The 21,703-nt window shown below is 37.2% G+C and overlaps 1 protein-coding gene across 3 annotated transcripts in view; it reads right to left on the bottom strand.

Moving 5' to 3' along the window:
* Positions 1–4,824: 4,824 nt before the first annotated feature.
* The window catches only part of MAN1A1 (mannosidase alpha class 1A member 1), a 167,756-nt gene continuing 150,877 nt past the window's right edge, over positions 4,825–21,703 (bottom strand). For all 3 annotated transcript variants that reach the window (XM_033234426.1, XM_033234427.1, XM_033234428.1), the window contains exons 9-13: positions 19,675–19,790; positions 15,578–15,797; positions 14,318–14,490; positions 6,215–6,330; positions 4,825–5,844 (exon numbers count right to left, since the gene is read on the bottom strand). In XM_033234426.1, the coding sequence (XP_033090317.1) occupies positions 5,718–5,844; positions 6,215–6,330; positions 14,318–14,490; positions 15,578–15,797; positions 19,675–19,790 (752 nt within the window). In that variant the 3' untranslated portion in view covers positions 4,825–5,717. The remainder of the gene's footprint in view (positions 5,845–6,214; positions 6,331–14,317; positions 14,491–15,577; positions 15,798–19,674; positions 19,791–21,703) is intronic.

Raw genomic sequence — 21,703 nt, forward strand, 5'->3', positions numbered from 1 at the left:
GTAAAAACACGGGCGGGGGAAATGAAGGTATTTTTCAGAGGTGATTTCCAAGAACATTTTATACATTTACATGACATATAGCCAAACTAAAAATTCCGTATAGTCTGTGCAAGTGACACTCGTGTTAATATCAACAAGAACAGTAGAAACAATTTGAAAAATGACTTAAAAATGCAGTTATTGGGAAAAGAAAGCCAATGAATGAAACAGTTGCTGAATAAACAGAAGAATGATTGTAGTTAATACTTTTGAGATTTCCCCTAATAAGAAAGAATTATGTTTAAGAATCTAGTGTAAATCTGTTTCTAAAAGATTTAGGTGTATGGCTTATTGCAGATGAATGCTTTTGTAGAAAAGGAAGAATCTGTTTTCTAAGTGACCAAAGCTATGTCAAGTTGTACTTAAACCTTGAGGTACAGACAAAAATGCAGGAAAAGGTACACATTCTTGTCATGATTTGCTAATTAACTCATTAATTGTTCTGATAGTCTTGGGATTTCCTTCTACCTATAACTTAAAATTGTTTTCAACTTTAGTGTGTGTAGGAATAACACAAAGGGCTAAACATGAGTATTCCAGGACCCCATCACAATTTTGATTTGTTAAAATTTGAGGGAAAGCTTTGAAATCTGCATTTTAACAAACCTTAGCTGAGATTCAGGTTAGGTAAACTGTAGCCCACAGCTGGAGAAAGAAACAGCAGTAGACCAATTTCTAAGGGTGAACTCTGAATTTATACCTTTATTTTGGAGTGGTTGGTTGGAAATAACATATGCTCTCATACATGCCTGTTTTTTTTTTGTTTGTTTGTTTTTTGAGGTGGAGTCTGGCTCTGTCACTCAGGTTGGAGTGCAGTCGACTGCAACCTCTGCCTCCCGAGTTCAAGTGAGTCTTTTGTCTCATCCTCGCAAGTAACTGGGATTACAGGCATGTACCACCATGCCTGGCTATTTTTTTTTGTATTTTTAGGATTAGTACGAAATCTTACCATATTCCTGTGTCTGGCAGCACAGAGGAGGGATAGAAAAACAGTGCCTGTTGCTGGGAAAAGCCCCATTTCCTCATATTTAAAATGAGGGTTGGACTAAATGCTGTCTACATTCCTCTGTAGTTCCAATACTTTAAATATGTATCTGGCGCCTGGCAAATATTTCTTGAAAACTGTGACTCATGTATTGGCTAGTGTGGTGGATGGGATGAGCCTGGAAAAAATAGAACGGAGGCTTCAGGCCATAAAATCAGTTAAGAAGTTTCCTAAGACTCCCCTCCCTGCCCTCACTCTTCAGTCACAAGGTAGGGACCCTTGCATGGCAATTAGATATATGAACTCCATGTTCAAATGAAAAAGATTTTATCTTAACTTTGAAAAGCTTTTTAAGCAACCGTCTGCGTATCATTATCAGTCATTAGACGTATTTGTTGCCAAGCTGCCATCTCTGTGTTGATGGCTGATTAGTATACATAAAAACCATACTTAGAATAAATTTTAATAATTCTGTCACCAACAACATAAACACAACCAACATCATTTGTGTTACCAATAATTTAATTCAGAAGGTTCCCATTTGACTCTCTGTTAGGTAATCAGCTAATTTCTTTGCTTGGTGCTGTTGTAATCACTTTTTGTTTTTTGTTTAACATATGAAGCAGGGACTGTGACATTAAGTCACATAAAACAATAATGGGCTGTTGAATACTGAAAACTCTATTGGAGGAGTCATGCCGTACTTTATTTTACATGCCATAAGTGGATTAAAAATAATCTGTTGATTGAGAGTTGATTCTAGTCACAAACATGTACTTTATTTTTCAAAAGTGTATTGCTTAGTAAAAGACATTTGCAAATAGTTGTAGCAAAGACTATGAATACAAGACAGAGTTTCCTAATTCATGTACTTTCTCAGTTGTGTACTACATCAACTGCTAGATGTTGCTCTCAGCACTAGACAGAGAAATAGGGGGGAAATGCCAGTTGAAGTTTCTATTCTCATGGGATTTCATACTAAGGGGTTAGAAAGACATGAACAAATAAGGAAATAAATATGTAATATAACAAATGCTAAGTAGAAAATAAAATAGGGTAGGGGACAAAAGGTGGAGATAATTTTATACTGATTTGTCAAAGGAGTCATTCTAATAAGGTGACAATTGTGCAGAGACCTGATAAAGAATGAGCTATAAAAATATTAGGGAAAGTGAGGTGCAGGTAGTGGTAATGGCAACCAAAATATCTGAAACATTCTAAAAAGTACAGTATGAATTTGAAGAACTGAAAACCCGGGCTTTTTGAAAATTTTAGGAGGATCTCCTACAGCATAAGTTCTCCTTTTTCTATTAAGCCTCTCTGACCACTCACACGCTACGGACCTCCTGTTCCCATGAACTTCTATAGAATTGTAGGCTTGTAATTTAACACAACTAAATGCTATTTTTGTCTTGTTTTGAGAGGTAGTGTGGGGTTAGTCTAATTTTCTTAGTTGCATTGCAGATTTATGAACAAAGAACATAGTTTGTGCTATTTCTGACACCAAAACTTCTAGCCTTTGTGTCCTGGTGTTGAACATATGTTAGATCCTTAATAAAAGTCATTTGATTACCCACACTGTATAAGCAAAATTATGTGCAACGTAAAGTTTCTTAATGGGAAATGTTTCCTTGTCAAGATCCTATAGGTGTGGTATGGAATTGCTGTTTGGATCAAGTACTTTTATTTGCAACAGAATGCACTCACCCCTTAGATATGCAAAAGCCAACTAAAAAGGAGAAAAATATAACAAATGAGGAGATATATTAAAAGACTTTATTCACAATAGAGAAATTTTACAAATATAATTTTTAAAAATTATGTGTCAATCTATTGTTTCCCATAACATTGGAGATTTATATATAAAGTTGAAAATGACAGAATGGATTTATGTAAAAATCAAAAACAATCAATGTACACAATGTGTAGCTCATGTGAAAACGTCGTAAGTCACTGAATTCTGTAAACTGCCATACAACTTACATGTGTAGTATTAATTGCACAAAGTATATCAAGACATTGAAGAAACACAAAATTAAGTGCTACTTTACCTGTTCATTTTTCAGTATGTGAATACATATATAAATTTAACTGCACAGTTTTGTTGAAAATGTTTCTACTTAAAGACTTCAGTTGTTAAAATTAACCCAAAATATAACTTTAATTAAATTACATCACTATAATATTACTCTCTTGTTTACATTTTTGGTGTTTTAGGACTTTTGTTAAAAAAAATCCAAGTTCTAGAATTGCAAAAACTTCATTGTTGCCACTGAGAGAGCAACATACAGCACAGCTTCTTGTCTATTCACACCAGGACACCACGGTACCTTACAGTGCAGTGTGTACACACAACCTGATTTTAATACTGTATCTGCTGCAGAAATACTTATCAGCTTTGTGCTCCTTCAAATCAAACTGCAAAGAAAATGAGTTAATTTAAATGGCAAGTTCAAGGACATTTATACAAACATTATAATCTTAATACATATGGCCCAATTTTGGCAATAATTTTTAATATTTTGCCTTAAAGTCCTGGGAACAAAGGGCTCTTGCTATCCATTTATTTCATTAGGTGAACTGAAGACATGAGTGGGAGAAATTATTCTGGATCACAGAGACACATTACCATGGAAATGACGATGTATGGAAGAGTCTTTTTCATTTACTCATTTTACTAATGTATTCTCTGACATACACCAATGGATGATGCTGGAAAACAGAAAGCAGGTCATAAAGGTGGTTCTGTCAGATGAAGGCAATCTTTTAAAACACTTTCAAACGCTAAAAGAACTAAAACTATTAAGCCTATAGCTAAGAAAATAATTGTCTTCAGTAATATTAGGTGGAACCATATGAAACTGTGGACAGTTTTTAAACCACAAATGCAGCAATTTCATATGCTTCAGCCTAATCCGTGGGGTTGTACTGATCTTTCTGACCATTCTCAGCTGAAAATTCACACGGTCAAAGTCTTTGCACTTCAGTACATGCATCATATTAGCCCTTTCATGGAAGTATCCTTATCCACATAAATATATATGCATATATAGCGGGCCAGTGTGAGCAAACACAAGGTATCACCAAATCTATTCTTGAGAAAACCATTCCTATTTCAAACTTAACGTTTAAAAGAATCAGATACGGATTTTTATGTACTCCAGGACTGTGGGGAATTGGGAGTGGCCATTTCTTTATATTTCTTCTAAGTTGTGATCTCTATGTTGAATATAACCATACTAAATATGCTATATTCTTATTTGGCCTAAAATGTATTCGATTTTCCTTGATTGATCATGAATAAGCAAAATTGGCAAAGCTTCCTTCAGAGTCAAATCCTGCTTTCACAAACTGAAAGGAAATAATTTACTACATTTGAGATAGAGCCTTTTTCAAATCTGAGAAATCTGAACCAAATAGAATGCTTTATTTTCCCAAGAAAAAAAATCAAGATGAAATACAAACAAATGGAACTAAAAGCCATATGAAATACCCTTTCTTGGCTGGACGTGGTGGCTCAAGCCTGTAATCCCAGCACTTTGGGAGGCCGAGGTGGGCGGATCACGAGGTCAGGAGATCGAGACCATCCTGGCTAACACGGTGAAACCCCGTCCCATCTCTACTAAAAACACAAAAAATTAGCCGGGCGTGGTGGTGGGTGCCTGTAGTCCCAGCTACTTGGGATGCTGAGGCAGGAGAATGGCATGAACCCAGGAGGCGGAGGTTGCAGTGAGCCGAGATAGCGCCACTGCACTCCAGTCTGGGCGACAGAGCGAGACTCCGTCTCAAAAAAGAAAGAAAGACCCTCTCTTTAGAGAGACCCAATTTCTTCATATATTCAGTTAAACACAAAAGCTAATCCATTAAATTATACTATTTTCTTTAGAAAAATGTAATTCAGTGATAGCAGAGCTCTGCAAAATTTGAGAGCTCACCTCTCTGTGTAGTAGGGAATGGAAGAAATTAACCAGTATATAATCCAGAATTGACACAGGGCAGTAATGTAAAACTAAAGGACACATTTACAAAATAGAAAACACTAATATAATTAAGCAACAAAAATACACTGCAGTTCCGATTAAATGAGGTCAACATGAGATGATCCTTTTGGAATGACTTTCTAATTTGAATTATAATGTGAGTGAAGTATTTTAGAAGACATTCTATCAAATAATGATAGACCTGCATAAAGAGGCTGTCACAGTTAGAAGATCTGTCTCTGGTGGACAGACAAACCAGATTAACATGAAATTGAAAAGGAAAAAGCTTTTTTATACTTATTATTATGGCTTTTTGCAACATGGCAAAACATTACAGCTTAAAGCAGACATCATCTCCTCTTAGAGGAGGAAAAAGTTTTGCAGTCAAATCAAATTGTAATTAAGAGATCATTGCTATACCATTCTACTCAGTTTAATAAAAATGGTATTACACCTTCATGAACTCCAGAGATAATAGGTTACTTAAAAACAAACAAAAAACTGGTGGATACACTGGCTGAATAATAAAGGATACGATAAGGAATTTAGGTCCTCCTATACTTATGATAATAAACATAAAAGACTGCAAAACAATTTAAGAACTTAATCACAGACCTACTAATCAAAGTTCATCATGTGCCTGATTACCAGAAAAGGAATTATTAAGGTATGCAGTGAAGGGAATGGAGCAGAGTAATATATAAAATGTCTGTTTATTCCTCTCTGATTTCAACTTCCTTTTTTTCTTTAGGGAGGATAGGGAGAAGATGTGCTTCGCTATTGAAGATCCAGTGCTCCAGTGGAAGAAGATCATCATCAGAAAATATTAGGTACAAATATCTGGTGAGAGAAACATAAGTATATGAGGCCCAAGAGACTAGGCAGGCAGTGAAACCACAAACACACAGCAAAAACCATATCAATGTCTCCATTCATCTTACTGAGAAACATGGACAAGAGTCAAATATATCAACAAAACCCTGAGGGGTTATACTTACTAACATGGGGTAAAGAGGCTACTCAGTGCTTTGGTGTTAGCAGTACGAAGTCACTGAACCTAGTTATTGAGAATACGCCTGCAATTATAGCCATGCCTGATATTATGAATCAGTCATACTTGGTATTACTTGAATGTGTTCATGATAAAAGACATCTACAAAGATCTGTCCAGGTACCTTAGCCACATGGTTTTACAATAATTTTTACCTACTTCAATGTCTCTGCCAGGAAGAAACTCTGCTGCACATCATCATAACTCTCATGAAGAAGGTAAACATCCCTTAGGCCTGAATAGCCTCCATTCACTCTGCAATGGTTTTCCAAGGCCTAAATTACAAAGAGGAGGGGAAAAAAATGGTCACATTTTAATAAGTTGATTGTCACTAATTTTTATTATTAGACTGTCAAGTTCAGATAAAACTTTTTATTTTTTATTTTTTTGAGGCAGGGCCTCACTCTGTTGCCTGGGCGGAGTACAGTGGCACCATCATGGTTCACTGCAGCCTCTACCTCTTGGGCTCAGGTGATTCTCCTGCCTCAGCTTCCCAAGTAGCTGGGACCACAGGCATATGCCACCATGCGTGGCTAATTTTTTGTAGAGATGGGGTTTTGCCATGTTGCCCAAGCTTGTCTCAAACTCCTGGGCTCAAGCGATCTGCTTGCCTCAGTTCCCAAAGAGTTGGGATTATAGGCGTGAGCCACTGTGCCTAGCCAAAATTTATTTTTTACAAATTGGATTCAAATTAAATCAAAGTCTGTTAGAGTTTTAGGTAAAAAAATTTAAAACCATAAACTAAATGTAAATCAAAAATGAAGTCACAGAACGTATGGACAACATATCTTACCTAATTTGAAACACTTCTGCCTTTAGTTTTGGAAAAATTTTTCACTGATTTTTACCAATTCCTCCTATGGTCTAGAGCAGGGTTTAGCAAAGTATGAACTACAGGCTAAATCCAGTCCACTGTTTATTTTTGTAAATAAACTTTTATTAAACCACAGCCATGTTGTTTAAATATTGTCTGTGGCTGTTTTTGTACTATAATGATAGAGCTAAGTAGATGCCAAAGAGACTGGCTGGCTGTCCCCCAAGCCTGATATTGTCTGGCCCTTAACAGAAAGAGTTTGCTGACCCCTAGTTTGGAGAGATTGCTAATGTCAACTGGGATCATAAACCACTGGTTGAGAAACTATATTGGAACAAAATCAGCTGCTACTATAATCAGAATATCTGAGTTTTTGAAAATTGATTGGAGGGTACTAATCAGTGATACTGGTAACAGCTGAAAGAAGAAAACGAAAGACAGTGAGAGACGTGGCTGGAATCTATTCCTAAAACACGTTTTTTTTTTTTTTTTTTTTTTAGTCTAGTATGGAAGAAGATGGGATGACTCCACTGACAACTCTCTAGAGAGAAATGATCCTACATTTCTGTAGTTGTCTGAATTTAATGAATATTTGGAAAACAGATGGGTTGGGCAGTGTGAGGATGAACATTTAGGTAACAACCTAAACCAACCTGCCTTCCACTTTGTTGGTTACCACTAAGATGACTGCTGTTTGTGTTTTCTTTTCCCCTTCCAGAGCCCACTTTCTTTCTTTTGTTTGTTTCTACTTTTCTTTAACCTTTTTCCAGCTTTACCGATGTATGACAAATACAAATAGTATATACTGGAAGGTGTACAATGTGATGTTTTGATATACACTTCTTCTGTGGATATATACCATCTGCTGTGGTGGATATACATCATCTTCTGTGGATATACACCAAGAATTAGGATTGCTGGATCGTACGGTAGCTCTATTTTTCATTTTTTGAGAAACCTCCATACTGTTTTCCACAATGGCTATATCAATTTTCACTGCCACCAACAGTGTACAAACGTTCCCTTTAGTCTGCATCCTCACCAAGACTGATTATCTCTTGAGTTTTTGATAACTGCCATTTAAAAAGGTATGGGGTGATATCTCACTGTGGTTCTGATTTGCATTTCCTTGATGATTTGTGATGTTGAGCATCTTTTCATTACTGGCCATCTGTACGTCTTCTTTGGAAAAATGTCTCTTCGGGTCCTTTGCCTATTTTAAAATCAGGTTGTTTTTCTGCTACTGAATTGTAAGTTCCTGAATATTTTGGATAGTAACCCCTTATCAGATATATAGTTTGCACACATTTTTGTTGTGTTTCGTTTAGTTGATTGTTTTCCTTTGCTGTAAGGAAACGTTTTAGTTTGATGTAGTTTCGTGTGTTTATGTTTGCTTTTGTTGCCTGTGTTTTTGGGTCAAATCCAAAAAATCACTGCCAAGCTCAGTGTCAAGGAGCTTTTCCCTCATTGTTTTCTCCTAGGAGTTTTATGGTTTTAGGTCTTATATTTAAGTCTTTAATTCATTTTGAGTTGTTTTTTTGTGTGCTGTTTATATTTTGAAATTACATTTGCTGCTCTGCTAGTTACCAGGCATATTCATTTCTAGGGAAGTTATTTTCTGCTCATCACATCCTACTAATCCTATTAATTATATGGTCAAATAAAAATTTCCATTGTACAAAAATGGCCATCTGCAATCTGGTTCTAATTTATTAACTATAGACAAAAATAATAAAGTTTAAGACTAAAACCCTAATATATTTTATAGTGAAATAAAGAAAATATAAACAAGATATACTTACTCTTAGTTTCTCATGTCATTTTTCACTTTTTAGTTTTCCCCTGTGGATCATAGTTCTGTCCCTCTTTTTTTTTTTTTTTTACATGTACAATTGTACCCCATTTTTCTCCCATTTAATCCAACTACCAAGAAGATGGAAAGCATAGACCTTGCCTTATTAGTTGAGAAAAATCTTCTCTGGCTAGCAAGGATTTTGGAGGAAAATAAGGCTCTAAGAATGTAGAGCCCAGAAAAGAGGCGAGGGAAAGTAAATACCAGCCATGGATTCTCATGAGCAGAGATGCTGCACTGAGAGCTCAGCTCCCATCTGCAGATACTGATAATGAGGTTATTGATTTTTCACATCAGGGCTGGAGGACAGAAGGGAGAGAGCAGAGACTATGAGGAAAAGAATTTAATTACCTGGTTAAAGAAAATCTGACCAGAAGGCCACATGAATAAAGAAAATAAAGAAAATGCCTCATGATTTCACACTTTTAAAAAGCCCCCAAGAAAATAAGACCAATCAACTTAAAAACAGATGCTTCGATTAAATTCTAAGTTCCAGACAGTGCATCAAATGGAGGAGGAGCGTGAAGAAACTTTCAAGTCCTGTTTTTTCTTTCCTCCTTTTTTTTTTTTTTTGACAACAACTCAAATACCAGATACGTAGAGTAAGCCAAAAATTATTGGTTAAAAAAAGGAAAAAAAAAATCAAAATTTAGAAAAAATGGGCAAGCTTTTTATGGGAAACCCCATTTCCAGATATTTCTTTAAACAGATTTTAATCCCAAAACCTTTGTTCCCTTGAGGTTTTTTGGTGATGAGCTAATGATAGGGCCAGCCATGATAAATAGCCACTCCCCCTTCCCATGGAAACTGCTCTAAGCTCCTTTTTTTGTTAGAGGAGTTGCTTTTGGGGTGGACAATGCCTAATCACCTTTCTTTCTAGTTTACCCTCTCATTCTTGTTCCCCACAAGTCCTCTTGAGGTAAGCTATAGTATTCATGAACACAGTCCAACATTTTGAGTGGTGGGCCAAGTTCCAGCTTGAGGTCCCCCTTATCAGTGGCCCCAGAGGCTCCATGTCCCAGGCAGCATCTTCCTTCTCAACAAGGGGTTGTAAGTGAGAATGAAACAAAATGAAGAAATGCTTAGACAATAACAAGGGCCTCCAGAGGTTTAGAGAGTCCCAGCCACTTTCAGTTTTTAAAATTTTTGGTAAAAAAAAAAAAAAAAAATTTTTAAGGAAAAGCACCAAAGACCCACCCCTCTCCCCTTACGCAAAAGTCTAGATTTTAAGACTTTAGGAACGTGAAGCTGGGGACAAGCAGCTTTCCTGGGCCCTTACAACAGCCCTGATTCTCTCAGCATCTCAACAGTGGACGTTGTCAGGTGTTTGTATGGCTAAGTCTAATCAGATCATCATTGTACTATAATCTGTTCTTGGGACCCTCAGCCTCTAGGCATAGGGACCACCTTGGTTTTGAGGAAATTATTAGTAATTGTTAGTAATTATTATTAGTGATCCTATGTTACTGGGATGTGCTAATAGCAGAGAACAGGATATGAGAATGTTTATAGTGACTGGCACTCTAAACACGGGATGATGGGTAAGAAAATAGCAAGCATCATGAGTTAAATTCTAAGTCAGAGGACAGAAGAGTATTCTCTTGTCTACCAGATATGTAACTGGGTGATCCATGGAGTAAGGCTGTTTGCGTCTGAACTCAAGGGTAGAACACAGAGAATGAGGCACCTTGAACAAATCAGAGAGGGTTTGGAAACAGGATGAAGCCTGGGGAGGCAGGAGTAGGAAGGAGGAAGAGAAGTCACTTTCTGAGAGTGGAAATGTCTGAGTGGAAAAGGTTAGGTTTAGAAGAGCAAAGAAAAATGTCTGTGCAAAAAAACACCAAAAAACCTGAAATTCCAAAAACCCCCCCAAAGTAAAAAAAAATTGCAAATCCCTATGTAAGGCTTTACCCTTTACTGTAGATCAGCTGAGACATTATATAATCTGTGAATATATACATATAATTAATATTCCGATAAAGCTCATGCTGTAAATTATCAGATGTTTAACTGGAAGGAATCTGTCAGTTTCTCTCTTTTTTTTTTTTTTTAAATTTCGAGAGAGTCTCACTCTGTTGCTCAGACTGGGGTGCAGCGATGCAATCTTAGCTCAACATAATCTTGAACTCCTGGGCTCAAGTGGTCCTCCCTCCTCAGCCTCCTGAGTAGCTAGGGACTATAGGAGTGTGCCACCATGATGAGCTAATTTTTAAACGTTGTAGAGACAGGGTGATGACTTGTTGCCCAGGCTGATCTCAAATTCCTGTCTTCGAGCCATCCTCCCACCTCGGCCTCCCAACATGCTGGGATTACAGGCTTGAGCTACCACGCCTGGCCTTTGTGACATTTTTGAGAAAAAGCAAAATAAATATCAGTTAAATATTATTTCTATATTATAATTATATTAATAATATTAAACATTATTTCTGTCAGGCAGACTCACAAGTGCTTGAACACCTGTGATTAATGGAGTGCTGTTAACCCACAAAAGAACTCCCTAGTGTTGTAGTGCTGGATTATATACCTTTTCATATCTTATTTGACATTATTAGTAGAAATTTAAGACACAGAAAGCAGGTTTCTCAAGTGTATCAGTGAAAGAAGGCTGGGAAGGGAGTGCTTTGTTAGAAGATAGGAAGATGGCTTACAAATACTTTACAAACTGAAAGTATGGGTGAAAAAGACAGTGCAAAGGAGATGTGACTCAGCGGTAGCTAATGGAGAAGCTAACACTGACCAGAATTTCAATATAAGCCAGTTTTTTTTTTTTTTTTGGAGATGGAGTCTTGCTCTGTCACTCAGGTTGGAGTGCAGTGGCGTGATCTCGGCTCACTGCAAGCTCCGCCTCCCGGGTTCATGCCATTCTTCTGCCTCAGCCTCCCAAGTAGCTAGGACTACAGGCGCCCGCCACCACGCCCGGTTCATTTTTTTTTGTTTTTTTTAGTAGAGATGGGGTTTCACCGTGTTAGCCAGGATGTTCTCGATCTCCTGACCTCGTGATCCACCCACCTCAGCCTCCCAAAGTGCTGGCAATTTTTTTTTTTTTTTAAATATAAATCTACTAAAAGAACAAGTTGGACCATAAGCTGTGAAAATTCACACTGCTAAGAGAGGAAGAGAGGTTTTTGAGACACACTGCTCAGCCCTAAAAGACCACAGCTGGAAACCAGGTCAGGAGAAGAAATTCAAGGGAAATGATGGATGAGGAAAGGAAGAGATGGCAGAACGTGCTGTCTTCAGATAACTGGGGAACTGAAATGTAGAAGGGAGATTTTTTTCCTCTGGTACCCCCAGAGCACAGAACATTGTAAATTGTGGCTTCAAAATAAGTAACTTTCTAACACCTTCAACCATTACCAATTGGAATGAGTTACTTTATTAGGTGATACATTCCTCTTTGCTGGGAAGTCCTTGCGTTGATGAGGAACAGCTATCTTGCAAAGATTTGAAGGGAGTCTTGTCTTTAAGTAGAAAGCTGAATGAGGTGATTTTTAAGACCCCCTATGTTTCGGTTTGGGTTCCCTTAAAAATAAAGCATGAGACAAGGGTTGGACGCAGGATGCAGGAAGTCTATCAGGGAGGTGATATCAGGAAGTGGGCAAGTGGGAAGGGCAAAACAGGGACAGAAGAGCCAATGAATTATACTAAGTTACGACTGTGTGCAACGAGGCTCACTCCTGCTAGAAACCCTCTGAAGAACCACGTAGCATGCATTCCAGAATGATTCTTGAAAGAAAGAAGACTGGGATAGTTATCCATCAACTCCAAAACCTCCTTGGTTGACAGCCATTAACTCCCCAGCACTTCCCAGACCACAGCCAGCTGGCTAGGGAAAGCTCTTCCACCTTCTTTTCCTGACATGGTTTCCAGCTGTGGTCTCAAGTATGCATCACAACAGCCAAGTGCTGGAGGTGCTGGCGGTGCGAGCTGCCAGCATATGCGAGGCTGCTGCTGAAATACAGGAGGCCATGGGGGCGGGGGAAATGTGTGGCCATGCCTTTGAAGTCCCAGTTTTTCTGGTTTAAAAAATGCAAGATCCTACAGTACTCCTTGCTCACCACTATAGCTCAGGTTCTAGCAGAGGTTACTGGGGGTGTCCCCAAAATTGAGACCTCAGTGTTGTGACACAGGGAAATGATTTCATGTCATATATTATGTTAAAGGGTTGACAAGAAATAAAAATTATAACACATAGACCAACCTTATGATCCCATAAACAACCAACCTCCCGAAGAACAGAGCAAACCAAAGCACCCTGTCTACCTTGTAATACGAATTTGCTTACCTCCCATTTTTGATCCCTTCTTGGCCATACATTTTGCACATTCTAACATCTATAAAATGGATGTCATAATTTAATTGGCAGTGTTATTTTTCTTAGTGGTATATAAAACAATGATGCTTCTTACTATCGTGTTTTAGATTTGATGGAATACATTATTCCTGATATTCTCAATTTAAACTGATATTCAATTCATTTGCTGGCCAATTGAAGATCAAAACAATTCTTATCAAAGTTTAGAAAAGCCTCAATTTTAACATTTTTTTCCAGAGGAAAAGAACAGAAATGTAAAGAAATTACAATGACTACTGATTAAATGTAATAAAACTGCCCCCTCAAAGAGGCCTAGAGAATTGCTGTTATTCAAAATGACTGATGATTAAGAAGAAGACACATACTAAATGAAGAGGATAATAAGCAAGATTCACCGACGGCTTCCTAAGATATTAGTTAAATTTTACCAAAGGCAATATTCATTTTAGATTTCCTGAGAGAAGTCATTCCTCATGGACAGTTTTTAAAGATAGCCAACTTTCTAACAAAGAGTGCTAGAGAATGAGAGTGTAATTAAAGCATTTGCTTGTTCTTATCCCCTGAACTCCCTTCCACTCCTTGCGGAATAATAACTCTTACAATTAGACAGATATTGTTAGATGCATATCCTGCAGGGTGCCTCCTCAGGCATTCTGCACACAAAGCATTCACTAGATTAGTTTAGGAAGGAGATACGCCATCCTGGGCAGGAAGAGACCCAAGAGGTGACACACAATGAAAACGACACCCTGGGCAGGTGGAAAGCTTACAGATATTCCAAGAAACCTGAGACTGGTGAAGGAATATCCTTATACAAAGTAATTCTTCTATAAGTGCTTTCTAAAAGTTAGATCTAAGTAGCTATTTACTCTAAGTAAAAGCATATGTTAGCATTTTAAAGCTCAAAGACAGAAAAACACATGAAGTGTTTATTGAAACAGACAGAGGTGAATATCCCCAAGCTGCCAATAACCCTTAGGTGGAATTAGGAGATCATCATTTTTGTATTAATGGGAACTTAATTTTAGACTATACCTTTCTAGTCATCTCCTTCAATATCTCAGTCTATCAGTAGGTATATCTATATCAATGTTATACAAAGCAAAGCTGAAGCCAGGGATATAAAATGACTTCAATGAAAATACACAGTCCTAGGTGGAAAAAATCCTGGTCGAAGCTTTAAAAATTATAGAAAAGTTGATAAGCCTGATTTATAGGTATCAACTGAACATTTTTTACTATGACATTTATCTATAAGAAACATGCAAATTAAAACATCACCTCTACAGCTTCCCAGGCCCATTTCCTGTACTTGGGATCATGAGTCAGTCTCCACATATACATGTAAGTCTCCATAACTTCTGGCCGTAAGATGTAGTATTTTTCATTTTGTCTTGTAGCAATGGCTTCAACACCACCATCAAATCTGAAAGCTTCTGGTCCCAGTTTCATAACTAAAGGACATGGAATGAATGAATAAGGGTTATTGTCCTGGACGGTGCTTACAGTCAATAAGTTAAATAAAACTAGAAAGTACAGTCATCCCTCAGGATCTGTGGGGGATTGGTTCCAGGGCCCTCCGAGGATAACAAAATCCATGGATCCTTGAGTCCCTTATATAAAATGGCAAAGTATTTGCATACAACCCAGGTACATCCTCCCATATACTTTAAATCATCAGCAGTTTACTTGTAATACTTAATACAGTGTAAATGTTATGTAACTAGGTGTTATACTGTATTGTTTAGGGAATAAAGAACAAAAACTCTATAAATGTTCAGTACAGACAGAACCATCCATTTTTTTGGGAACATTTCTGATCTGCGGTTGCGGAACCCAGGGATACGAAGGTCTGACTGTACTTTAACAACACTGAAGACAGATGTCAAAGTGATCATTTTTAAAAAAGAGTTATAAACATCATGTAATATATAAAACTCATATACTTAAAACATTTAGTCATCTAAAAGAGTCCATTTTAGAAAACAGTAACAATTTATTTTTTTTCATTTAACCCCCATTTACTGAGCACCCACCAGGCAGGTGCAAGGCACCATGAAATACCATTTGAGTTAGCCAGAAACTTAGTGGTTGACAATCCTAAGTAATTCTGCTACAAAAGGCCAGTTATTTATAGTTTGTGTTGCAAATTCGTATTTTATAAGAAGGGAGTGGGATTCATGATCTGTTTCATGGGGGATGTGCAGAAGATTAACAATGGTTAATACAATGCTAAGTTTCTCTTTGCAGGGAGATAGAGACCCTTGCCCAGTGTTATTAGCAAAAGCAGAAGTCAGTAAATTAGGCTGGCTTTAACTCTTTATGGCCTGGAGTTTTGTTTCTTGGCAAACTAAAGGTAGATATTTTCAGGTAGAAAATCATTGCCTTTTAAAATAAAAATATACATTCCTTTATGACATGAATCACGATCATCAAGTTTCACAGGCAGAGTGGACAGTGTTTTGATGGCAGCAATGACAAAACTGCATGAAATCAAAGCATGTGGGAATAGGCTGTAAGTGAAGAATAACATGTACTCACATGTTCGATTATATGATTCATGACAGGTACGGGCAATTTCAGCCCCGAGTTCAAGGTAGTGTTGGGCCATGCCTTCGGGAGCTCCATCAGCCCCGAGTGCGAACATGCCTCCTGCAAAGCAGGTCAGGTGGCCCATCTTGTGCTCCAGGAGGCCTCCTTTCCACTCCGCGATGTAAGTTAGTCCGCTGCTAGACTTGCGGATCAAATGAGTCTCAATGGCCTGTAAAAAACACTTTTTTACTATTTTGTAATCTCTTCTCAAATTTATACTAAAAATATGCCCAACATTAATAAAAAAGAGAATAAAACACAACTCCCAGTCAGAGTTTGGTGTTACAAATCCATTCAACCTGAAATTACACGCTATGCTTTCTGTATTCCTCTGCTAGTTTATGCCTTATTAGTTTGGTTAGTCAGAATTAACACTGCTGCGCCAGCTCAGTTGGTTTTGCTTGGTTCCGCGACCAAACACTTGTATTCCTCATACTCAAAAAACTTTCCCCTTCCCAAAGACAGGCCACTGTGCAGCAGTAATAGCTGTTTTGGTACATTTTCATTTCCACAAGTGGTGAAATAACACAAAGCCCAGGCCCTAAGGTGGATGAAGAACACAGCATATTTTTGCATGTGATCCAGGATGGTGGCAAAACTCTTCCTTTCAATTCTGTAGGCCTGGAGGGATCACAAAACAGAGTGACAAAGAGGAGGTGTTCTGTGGCCAGAAAACTTGGCTGCAAATTCCAGCTTTGACACTATGTCTAATTTGTGGAAGTGAACAATTTGCTTACTATATCCCTAAATCTCAGCATCCTAATCCATAAATGGGAACAACAGGATCTCCTGATAGGACTCTGACACATTTTGTTCATAAAGCAGTCACTAATGCAAGTGGCACGTGATCAAAGTCATTTATAATTATCATTTACATCTCCAATGTGGTGACACTTGAATCAAGTTCCTCCCTAATACTTCTATTAAGAAGCACACTGTTATATAATGAATAAATGTATCTATTTTAAAAATTGGAGTAAAAATCTTTAAATTTGGGAGAAATGATAATGTTTACAAAAATGATTTATAAAACATTTTTATTTCTATCCCAGGTCTGTTGATATTCTCTTAAACTAGACAGACAAATAAAATATGCCTTATATTTTAAAAAGCAAAAATAATCTCCAATTACTCTAACAGAAAATGCTCTCCCTGCTGCCCCACAATTACTTCATGGAAGGAAAAAGGCCATGACTGTGTCTATACCTGTACACTGCTATCAAGAGACAGGGATTTGTTAGGGAGAACATTTGGGAACAGACACAGAAAAAAACTTGTGATAGAGAAGAATGAATGAAAATGAATACACAGGAAGCTAAAACCTTTCCTACCTTTATTAGAAATAAACGAATGAAACTAAGATGGTAAGAAATAAATGAACATATTACTGTGCTCATTAACTGTGGTTAAGCTAATGTTATTGATGGTTTAGTTATTACATTAATATTTCATTCTTATTTTATGCAACTGAAGATCTTAGCTATTTATACTTCTCATAACAAAAATTGCAATAAAGTCCTTCAAGCAGATACTTGTTCATAACCCAAGAAATTATTCTTTCTACATGGCAAGAGTAATAGCTTTTGAGCATGAATTAGAGAAACATTATTACCCTGTTATGGATCCTAAATAAAGTATGATATTATTTCTGGCATGATTCGGACCAAGTGGCTACCTTTTAATAAAAGCTACAATGCAATTCCAAGACCTTCAAAGCAATAATTTTGTGTGGCCATGGGAAAATATAAATACATACAAAGAAGGATAGTCTTTAGTAGATCTGAAAAAACTGTGTCAAGGCTACAGATAATTGATTAGAAAAAAAGGGTACTATATATTTTGTGATTTAATCTTTCCATAATTGATCTAAAAAATTGGTTTGATGAAGGCTTCAGAATCGTAAGTGTCTGATAAGTCATCTGCCCAGGTATCATTTACCACTGTGAGTTCCTAGCGTAATCTCCAGATAGGGCCATGATGGCCAGTTGAAAGCTCAAAATATTTTCTTACTAAAATAATCAAATAAAATATACCACTCTGGGATTAAATGCTTCCCAAAATCTATTTGAAACTACAACAGAGTAACTGTATCTTCAGTAATCAACTGTCAAGAACAATAGTGTGCAGCATCCTCCCCTTGGTTACAATAATCTTCTAAAGTACAACTTAACAGAAAGAAACTTTGCTGTATAAGACGCTGCCACTTCTCAAAACAGAAATTTAGTTGTTCTAGCTTTGCTTTCTAAGTTGAAAATACACAATGCAATGAAAATTAGCTTTTACTACTAAGAGAAGCAGGAAACACTTTTTGACTTCATTTGTTCTTAATGGATTTTCCTGTCAATGATTTGTCTGATTACAATATACTAAAAGTTGTGTAGGTATGGTTTTAGGAACTAGGAAGAAAATATTTCAAATAATATTTCAAAGTTGTCTTTTTTGAACATCAAGATCTCAGAGGGCCAATTTAAGATTAGAATAATTAAAATGTCTGCCAGTATGGTAATTAGAGGATGACAGAATGGAAACTATAAAATATGGAGAACTCCCTAGATTAAAATCTGAAACCTCATAGCAGTGAGGAAAAATGAACCTAAAAGAGGCCATGTGGATCATATCCTAGTTTGCTTTTGATGTTAATCACATGCCTTTATAAAGGCTGTGCCAAATGTAGGCCAATGTTCTCACTAAGGCGCTTCTGGTTCCTGCATGGAAAGTAGTGAAGACTTTGTAAAGGAAACCAATGTCATACTCAGTGTAGTTAACCAGAACAAAGCAAGTTGCATTTCTATTTAAATAAACAAGTATGCCTATGTCAAAATAACCCAGACCTCTTGTTCGAAAGACCAATTTTATAATGGCTACATCTTTGAGATTAAAAATTTCCATTTTTTCCTATGAATTAACACTTTATTAAAAAATTTCTAAGCTGTCAAGACAAAGAAACTTTTTCTGAGGACTGAGCCACTATTTTACAACACTACTTGAGAAGCCTTGATAATATTAAAAGAATATATGTGTTACCACATAAAATAATCACAAAAACACCTGATTCCACTAAAAAATTTTGTTCCTGAAGAATATAAATATTTTAGATAAAATAATTTTCTTCCTGACTTGATTTACTTTCTAACTTTTTCGGTTTTGATTGAGGCTTAACTGCAGGTGTTTCTTAGTTTACTTTTATACTGGCCTCCTCCTAGAGACTTTAAGTAGTTTCTAACTTACCTTACCAACTTACTGCTTGCAAATTAGTAAATGAAGATTTAAATGTAGAATGGAAATTCTTACAAATAAATCCACAGTGAATGAGTTAAAAGGAATGGGTGTTGATACAGACAAACTTTAATCTTAATTTTGGTTTGACATGTAATTTCTCTGAGGTACAGCAACTTTATCTGTAAAACTGGGTGAGTAATATCTCAAGTACTGTGAGAGAGAAAAAAAAAACCCAACTTCACCATTTCATTTAAAGGAGCTACCCTAACACACTGCTTAGCACATGGTAGGCAATTCAACACACAACTGTTGCCTCTTACTTCTCCACTGTAAAGAATCTTTGATACTATTAATGATCTTCCCTTAAATATGAGTTTATTCAGATTTTTATGTGTGGATTTCCTTAGAGTACTGTCCACATATCTCTGGGGACAAGTTTACTTCACATGGAGGTAGCCATTGGGACTCTCTGTCTTCTTGGGCAATTTTAACTTAGGCAATTGTCAGAATACAAATTCAGGATTTCCCCCCACATAATATAAATTGTGGTCCTAAGGAGATAATTCATATTTATGAAAGAATACGACTTTTTCAGATATGTGACTCTTAACTGAGGTTTAAACCATGCAAAAACTTTAGCTGCCCAATTAGAAATAAACATCAAATATGATTACTATTATTATGATATTAGCAGATATCGAACTCTACCTAACTGGAAGTATTTTGTAACTCATTCATGTAGTACATCACTTATTCATTAAAACTTGATTAATATAAAAGTTGTAAGTTAGGGCTGAGTGGCAAAGAAGATTTAAATATTGGGTTACCTGAACAGCATCAAAATACATCTTCTTAGCTTCCAGATCTGTCTTGTCAGACATTAACCAGGCCTTCAGCAAATATTCATAGAAGCTGTCTCCAAGACCTCCAACTGATACATGATCTGGAAAGAGAGGGAAATGAATTTTAGAGTGATTCAGCTTTTAATTCAGATAAAGGAGCAAAATCACATTAGCAACTAGGATGCAACCCTATGTCAACTGCAAGTCACTGTTACATTTAAATTCCAACAAATCTTTTATTTTCAGAAAGATATTCTGAAATGAGCAGATGGGCTATTAACTAATGTAACATACTCTAAATAATTACCAGAGTAGTTTTGTAAACATGGAAGATAAAAGATATGTAATCACCCCTAATTCTAAAAATCTGGTTCTCTAGTGAAAAATACCCAACTAAAATGTTCACAGTATATATTTAAATACATTTTTATTTGCTTTAGTTCTGAATAATATAAAATTCTGGCAAAGCTATGAATATTAACAAATTTTAACAAGTGGTTTGTAATAAATTAAACAAGAAGCTCCTCACGTTCATTGCCATTATTATTATTTCTAATCTCACTCTGTCACCCAGGCTGGAGTGCAGAGGCACGATGACAGCTCACTATAACCTCAAACTCCTGAGCTCAAGCGATCCTCCTGCTTCAGCCTCCCAAGTGGCTGGGACTACAGGCATGCATCACCACGCCAGGCTCATTTTTAAATTTTTTGTAGAGACGGCATCTCGCTATGTTGCCTCAGCTGATCTACAACTCCTGGTCTCAAGCGATCCTCCCACCCGGGCCTCTCAAAGAAGAGGGATTATAAGCATGAACCACTGTGCTCAGCCTATTACTGTTTGATAAATTTTCTAGTGCTATGAATCCCAAATACCTATGGGACAGGGGCAGTCAGAAAGAATATGAGGCAGAAGAAATTTTTCCTCCTAATACTCCATGCCTACAGTCCACCTTCACTGCCATTTATCATGCCGGATCCACTACATGTATTATCAACAATCTCACAACTATAGGATAGGTATCCTCATTTTTTTTTCTCTTTTTTTTGAGACAGAGTCTTGCTCTGTCACCAGGCTGGAGTGCAATGGCACGATCTCAGCTCACAGCAACCTCTGTCTCCCAGGTTCAAGTGATTGTCCTGCCTTAGTCTCCTGAGTAGTTGGGATTACAGGCACTTGCCACCACATCTGGCTAACTTTTGTATTTTTAGTAGAGACGGGGTTTCACCATGTTGACCAGGCTGGTTTCAAACTCCTGACCTCATGATCCACTCGCCTCAGCCTTCCAAAAGTGCTGGAATTACAGACATGAGCCACCACGCCCGGCCCAGAGTTCTGATGACAGTGCTCCTTCAATCTGTTCCCCACATTAATGTCAGAGTAGCCCTCTTAATACGTGAATGTGATTACCCTTTACTCGAAGCCCAATACTGTGTGTCTGGTGCCATGCAAGATCTCAGTCTTCTCTATGCCATTCAGTCTGGCTCCACTTGCTTTCTGCTCACTTGCTATGCAGCCCTTCTTCTGGTTCCTCAAAAACATCAGGCTCCATCTCATCTCAGGCAGGGCTTCTATAGGCCTTGTTCTCTATGCATGAAATAGACCCTAGGACCCCCTTCCCCTTCTTTAGTAGTTCTTAGTCATACTTCATACCTGGGATCAAATGGCACTCCCTCAAAGGCGTGGTCTCTGACAATCCCACTAGGTTCCCTTGTCACACACTTTTTGATTGCACACATTTATCAACTACAATTTCATAATGTGGTAACATTTTCTTCTGTCTCCTCCATGAGATCATGAACCAAGAGGGCAGAGACCAGACCTATTATGTTTTCCAGTCCACCCCAGCCCCTGGAAAGTGTCTTGCCTGTGGTAGGTACTCAACAAATAATTGATGAACAAAGCAAAATTCTTCTATGTCAACCTTAATAAAGGGCTGTAACTATCCAAGCTAAAGAGCCATGTTTTAAAGTAGTTAAGTATGTGATTTTCTTATTGTAGAAAGTATAGAATTAT

This window comes from Trachypithecus francoisi, unplaced genomic scaffold (genome assembly GCF_009764315.1).
Source record: "Trachypithecus francoisi isolate TF-2019V2 unplaced genomic scaffold, Tfra_2.0 Lachesis_group15, whole genome shotgun sequence".
NCBI classification, from domain to species: Eukaryota; Metazoa; Chordata; class Mammalia; order Primates; family Cercopithecidae; genus Trachypithecus; species Trachypithecus francoisi.